The sequence below is a fragment of the Triplophysa rosa genome, linkage group LG9 (genome assembly GCF_024868665.1).
Source record: "Triplophysa rosa linkage group LG9, Trosa_1v2, whole genome shotgun sequence".
Lineage (NCBI taxonomy): Eukaryota > Metazoa > Chordata > Actinopteri > Cypriniformes > Nemacheilidae > Triplophysa > Triplophysa rosa.
Window position 1 is genome coordinate 18,588,259 of NC_079898.1, and position 7,185 is coordinate 18,595,443.

Genomic DNA, 7,185 nt, shown 5'->3' on the forward strand with positions numbered 1-7,185 from the left:
GGTTCCCCACATTATATTTTATGACAATCCATTAAAATATTGTATATCATGGTTATTTGCGGTATGAGAGCAAGCCAAAACCAAAACAAAATTAACTCAAATGAGGAGAACAAATAACTTCCAGCATGAGGACAGTGTGAGAGAAGGAACAGCAATTGAACTGCTTGCCATCTTGGAGTCCCAAATTGTTTCTTGTTGTCGTTTTTAATATGAGTCACTGATTTTCAATGTGGGTTAAAGATTTTGAGAGCAATCTGTGAGCAGAAACCTCATATATGTCAATAATGAGATAAAAATCTTGAAAAAGTAATGAGGTTTCTGTTTCAAAAACCTGACTTTTTTATTTTGTTTTTACACATTTCAACCAATTAGTTTACTAAAAGATTGAAAAGAAATGCAAAAGATTTGTTTCTTCTGCAGCAAGCCCCTATATAAATGGAGGGGAAGGCAGACAAGAAAACAGTGTGCTTTACAAAACCACAGGACCACTAGCTGTTTTATAATAAGGGACAAACATATTAAGAGAATTTGTTGGCAACCCTCTAAACAAGACCTTATTAGCATCAATTCTTAGTTAGCTTGTTCATTAAAGAATCATGGTCATTATCCAAGACCAGCGGTATAAGACAGAATAGCTCTCTATCTCTCTCTCACTCTCTCTCCAGTCCAACTTAGAGATCCAACTGGTCAGCCACATTCAATAATCAAAGGTCTTCTGTGAACCAGAGTTAATTTGAATTCTTTCGCCCTTGTTCTGTTTTTATTCATTTAAAAGCGGTGTAGGATTCTGAAGCTTAATAGCAGTGTAGCAATAAAAAGAGCTCTGGAAACAAAGCAGAGCAGAGGTATTTCCCCTCCTACTCGATTTATCCTGCGATTCACTCAGTAACAGTGTCCTAGTGGGCAGGAACGTCAGATTTTTAATACAGATTTAGGGACACATTCAAGTGTGAAGTAAAAAGGAGGTCTCCAGTGGGGTCTTCAGGGGCCACAGGAGGTGTTTAATGGCACGCAGTGACCCAAACGGCCGAGCTTGTTACGGCCTCTCCACTGGAGCCCCGGGCTTTCACAGAACCAGCATTGTTGGCATGGCGCTGCAGACACTTCACACAAAAAAACAGAAGTGACAGGGTCGTTCCCCAGTGTGCTGCACGTATTGAATGAAATCACTAGAATAAAAGTAAGTAAAGGCACTCACTAATATTGAAAACTCTTTCAAAGTAGCTTTGCGTAATTATGCGTACATGCAAAGAGAAGAGAAGAGAAGAGAAGAGAAGAGAAGAGAAGAGAAGAGAAGAGAAGAGAAGAGAAGAGAAGAGAAGAGAAGAGAAGAGAAGAGAAGAGAAGAGAAGAGAAGAGAAGAGAAGAGAAGAGTGGGCGTATGGGTCAGAAAGCATGCTTGAGGGCATGTTTGTGAAAAGAAAAAACAACAGTAGAATACCTCAGCATCGTTTAATTCCAACGTATTCCCAGACTTCAGTGTGCATGCTGCTTGGTTGGTCCTCCTCTCGGCCTCCTGCTGAATCGGGTGTAATGTAGCAGCAGCTCCCGTTGGCTGATGGTCGGATACGTCAGCACCTCACTCAGCTTATGTGTGTTCCGTGGATTGTGGTGGTCAGAAGAAATAAGTCATGTATTACACGTTATGCACGAGACTGCTAGAGATCGTATCCTTTTCGTTTTGCACTGCGTTAGAAAGACGAGAAAAACTACTTTAGCATCACTGGAAAACGCTTTTCCAAGGTTGATTTTTATCGTATTGGAAACCCTCAGTGTACTTTAACCATTTCCAGCGGTTTTCATAATCTACACGGAATTCAATATTTTGGAAAGTCTTGCTTTTGTTTTCATCATGACATTTAAAACGATCGTTTTGACGCACCTGTTACTGTTGTGGGTTGGATCCGTAAGTAAAGCATCAGACGCTGCTGAGAGAACTGCGCGCGACAGCGATGTGCTGGACATCCCGATGGACGCGCTCACGGCCACTGACGCGCTCGCGCAACACATGTTTATGCTGTACGAGAAGTACATCGTTCAACTTAATGGACTTAAAGATGAGAATACTGTGAGAAGTTTTAAAGCAAAACCTGGTAAGTAGGTTAAATTGTTTAAAATAGTGCACGTGTGACGTGCTATTTTTAAGTATGCAACATTTAATACCTACAGTACTAAAAAAGGAGGGCTGTAAGAGTTATTTTAAACTAAATGTGTCGTATGAAATGACTTTGCATGCTTGAAAGTGACAACAATTCTTTTTGTGGATAGAAGCTGAACACGTTTTTCATTGCCTGTATAAGACAAACTGTGATTTTATGTCTATTCGGAAATTTAAATTCACTTCATACAATCTATAAATATCATAGATAAAAACTGAGGTTAATTATTATAGAATTTAAGTAGAAGGCTATTTTGCCATTATTTTGGCATTTAAATAGTTTTGCTTGTCAGTGCATTATAATGTTATTCTTATGAAACAATACCATCTTAAGTTTATTGAAGCCTTGATGTATGTTAAAGCATTTAATCGATCAAAAGACACGCATTGTTAAATGTTCTAATTCTTAGGGGAGCCTAAATAAACATTTCCATAACTCTGGTGTAGAAGTTCCATGTCTCCTTACTTCCTCGTGCTGTCTCCAAACCCATAGACACGGAACAAAAAGCCTGTTGTTTAAGCCCATTTTCATAATTAATATGTAACTCAGCAGTTTCTCTCATATCTCTGCAGAGAATGTGGAGCAGAGGGTCTTGTACCGGCTGAATCTTACTTCCCTTCAGGGGTCCGAGGTGATTCTCATGTCTACATTTCACTTCTTCTTTGACAAACGGCCACGCCAGAGGTCCTGGTTCTGCCAGCGCTTTAAGAACCCTTCTTGTCGCAACAAGAACTACAATCATCTGCCTTCTTTTCAACTTCTTTTTCGCTCTCCCTCATCTGGCTCCGCTGCAGGATCGTTGCTCGGAAACATTACCGTGGTTCCTCACAGACGTGGAGCCTGGCTGACCAAGGATGTGTCTGTCATTATAAAAGAGGCCCGAGATAAGAATCATCTTTTGATCACAGTGGAGCTGGATTATGGAGACAAGTATCAAAGGTATCAGGACCAGCTCTCACCCTCAAGCCTGCCATACTTGCTGGTGTATGCGAATGACCTGGCCATATCAGAGCCCAACAGCGTGGCCCTGAGTCTGCAAAGATATGACCCTTTCCTCACAGACCACCAGCCGACTCAATCTCCACACGCTTCACCTGACCTACGCGTGAAGCGTGAACTGGACATAGATTTTCCCGATCCGATTGAGAACAATGAGCTCCCGGAGGTGGAGTACAACAGCTTCAAACAGCATGATATGTGGGAAAGCGCTTACTTTGCCCTCAAGCCAAAGGCGTTTAAAAAAGAGCGTCGGAGAAAAGGCCAGGAGCCCAGTGATGGATTCAGCAAGTCTCAGGTTCTCAAGTTTGATGAGAAAACCATGAAGAAAGCTCGGAGAAGGCAGTGGAAAGAACCTCAGGGCTGTTCCAGGAGATACCTGAAGGTGGACTTTGCAGATATCGGATGGAACGAATGGGTCCTGTCGCCCAAGTCTTTCGATGCCTTTTACTGTGCCGGAACGTGTGAATTTCCCATACCAAAGGTCAGAGGAGCCCACAGCGTGGCAGTGAATGCGAATAGTTTCGACATGTTGAAATATTTAAAAACGACTATGGTTAAAACCCTTTCTGTAGCCAGAGATTTTAAACAAAGAATCCCTTCAGAAAACCTTTCAGTTCCAGCACAACTGAAGCACACCAACTTTATGTGTAATTACAGTAAAGTAATTGTGTGCTTAATGGGGGTTTTAAACACACTTTGGACACATTTTCTTACTTTCCTACTTTAAAATTGAACTTTTTTTGTTAGAACATAATTGTCTCTGCTCCATTAAGGAAAACAAAAAGTTGCATATAACGTACCTTTATTCTGTTTTCTGTCTATTTCAGGTGGTCCGACCCTCCAACCATGCAGCCATCCAGAGCATAGTCAAAGCGGTTGGTATAATTCCAGGGATCCCAGAGCCCTGCTGCGTCCCTGAGAAGATGAAATCTCTTGCTGTGCTATTTCTGGATGAGAGCAAAAACATTGTATTGAAGATCTACCCAAACATGTCCGTGGAGACTTGTGCTTGTAGATAGACTGACAGTGGAATAGTCACAAGAGAGACACTGTTGTGGTTTTGACACCAGATTTGAGGCATATTGTCTGTAGTACGCACTTGTTAGAAAGTGCACACGGTGAGATTACATTTTAAGGACTGCATCTTACTCATCGTATGTATTAAACCTTCCTTTCTGTAATATTTTAATTTCCTCTTTTTATCCATGAGGGATGTGTTGTAAATATTTCTCTTTGTGCTAGATGAGTAACATGAGCACTTATAATTGCTTATATTTGCTGTCATCGCCATGACATGTGACGGCTATACTTACACTTGTAAAATACTGGATGTACAACAAGGTTTTATAGCATATGAAATGTAACATAAGGTTTCGTATTACCAGAACTATTGAATTTCAATGAAATGTAAATTAGATGGACGAATTCTATACTGTTTTTCTTAATGCTGGATGTAGTTACAAGTTGACCCTACAAAGTCATGTTGTATGGCTTCATTTTAAAGTCTAAAAATATAAAAATGTGAACCTTTTTTCATTAAGCATTTGCAAAAGCTATTAGAATGACTGCAAAGCAGTCTGGTAGTTCAACTTAAAATCTAATCTGATCTTAGTTTTGAAGCAAAACTAACTTTGAGGAAAAGAAACAACAATTTCGTTTTGGAACGTTTCCAGAGAACATCTTGCAGTTAATGGCTGAGGTCATAAATGCCTTGCGCCGGTGAGTTGCCTGTGTGTTTGTTTTATTTTAAGAGATATTACACAAGATTCCTTTGTTCTCTCAGCGAGTTACAGTGAATAGACCGTCTTGTTTTCTGACACATTTTCTACATGATAGTGTTTGGATTGGTGCCATATGCAAGGAGTGTTTGGGCCAAGTGTCTTAATGTGTATGGAGCAGTTGTTGACTTGGATTCAATATATTATATTTTAGAGACTGTATTTTTGTAAATGTGTGTTTTAAATTATGAAAACTTGTCTTATAAGTAGAATAAAATATATAAGCCACCATGCGTGTTTGTTTTCGGCAACATAAATATATATTGTTTTAGTGTAAAACTGTGTGTCAATTCACTGTGAATTTTTTTTGTTGTTTTTCAAAAAATAAGTTCCCTGGTTGCCTCAATTTTTTTAGTTAATTCAGATTAAAAATATAAGTTGACTCAATGAATTTGATGCAAACTGTTGACTAATATTTTTAACTCAAAAATTTTAGGCAACAAGGTAACTTATTTTTTTAACTTGAACCAACTATTTTTACAGTGTTATAATGATTTGAATACAATTAAATAAAAGGATAAAAATTCTCTCCACGGCTAGTATACTGTTTCTCCACCTGAACATCAAAGACATCTCCAACCCCCAGTTCCCACCTTTAACCAACTTCAAGAGCATCAGGTCTCAAAGTGCAGGAAGTTCACCTCTTATTTCAATAGATGATGTCACCCAACTCGAAGTTAATTTGACATAAACTCTAAATCCCACCAAGCCATGAATAAAAAGGGGAACCAAATTAGCCTCCACCGTGTCTTTCCTTTGCATAGTGATGTGTGTTGAATGCTTTCTCTGTGTGGTGTGTGAAAAGAGACGACACTTGAAGATATCAACATGGTTGAGGCAGCCACAACGCTTAGATTGTGGATCGGCTGCTTAAACTTTGGACCGCTAAAACATCTAAGCTCAAAAACATAATTTTGTGTTACAACAGTTCATTGAGTTTGTGTAAAATAGCACTCGTCTACATTTATTAGCTTAGAAACTAAGCATCCAACTCTTTGAGATGATGAATAAATGGTCTCCAATGTAATCATAAGCTGTTTTCATCTCACCTCTATGACCAAGTGCCCAGTTTTGACAGTGTCAGCACGAATGAGGTTTGTTGAAATGCAGATCATCTCACACAGAGACCATAAAATAACAGAAGAATTTGAGTTCCAGAGTCTAGAGGTAAAGCCAACATCCACTAAAGCTGCCCAGAAACATTGAGGGTATACTATCAGGTGAATCCCCCTCAGGCAATGTTTAGTTCTATGGGGAAGACTTTAATATTTCAATCAGTTGTAAACGAGACCAGAGGTTTCACCAAAATGTAAATACTCAACAGTTACCAAAAACCAAAGTCAATATTGACTTTTCCAAATGAGGCCTGATCAATTAATGGCCGTGATGAAAGATGCTCTTTAGAGGGAACAGGGGATTTTCTGTGTTGGTTTAAATGACTCTGTCCTTAAGTGATTACCGTCGGTAGCAGACTGCCGGGATCCTAATTGCACCAACATTATGCCAGTGTATACGTGTTAAGATGTTCAAAGTTAACACTTTTGAATAAGCAGAATGTTTGATTTTTTTTAGCTAAATGCAGAGAGGGATCCTTTTGAACTTTGACTTCCCTGTGAACTTTCTCAGAGTGTTACCTTTATTACTTATGACTTTGTTTATAATTAAAGGGAGATTTTAACAAAACGAAGAATGTTAACAAAAATATAACTTAAAATGGAAAAGAACACATCGAGTTAGTCATGTCTGGCTTATTAACACAGCTGCTTTTTCACTTATGGGGAATTCAAAAATATAAGAATTGTTAGAGTGCACTCTACTGGACAGTGATGCGATTGCGCATGTGTGTGAGCTCTAAAAAGTGTATAGAAATCAACAACAGCAGTTTTTTTTCTTGACAACCAAACTTTTTACCACATTTTACACATTAAGAACTTTATTACACACTGAAACCTAAATTGTCAATTAGGCTGAATAAACTGTTTGATACATGTTACATCATATTAAGGAATATGTTGTTTAAAGAGCAGCTGAAATGACCTGACAACAATAATACCTGGAATTGACTCCAAAAATGTTTTTTTTAAACAACTGGCACTTTTAATTTATAAACATATAAACACTAAGTGTCTTTGTGCAGTACTTGACATTACAGAGATACCCCACACAAAAAGGGAAATTCTGTCATCATAATGAAGTTGTTCCAAACCTGTCTAAATTTCTTTGTTCTGTTGAACACAAGGAAAGACAGT

The 7,185-nt window shown here is 38.6% G+C and overlaps 1 protein-coding gene across 1 annotated transcript; it reads left to right on the top strand.

Annotated features, from left to right (window-relative positions):
* Positions 1-1,545: 1,545 nt before the first annotated feature.
* On the top strand, positions 1,546-5,394 carry gdf10a (growth differentiation factor 10a). The gene is made up of 3 exons (XM_057342070.1): positions 1,546-2,093; positions 2,732-3,639; positions 3,986-5,394. Exons 1-3 carry the CDS (start codon positions 1,853-1,855, stop codon positions 4,175-4,177), a joined length of 1,341 nt encoding a protein of 446 aa, XP_057198053.1. The 5' UTR covers positions 1,546-1,852; the 3' UTR covers positions 4,178-5,394.
* The last annotated feature ends 1,791 nt before the right edge of the window (positions 5,395-7,185 follow it).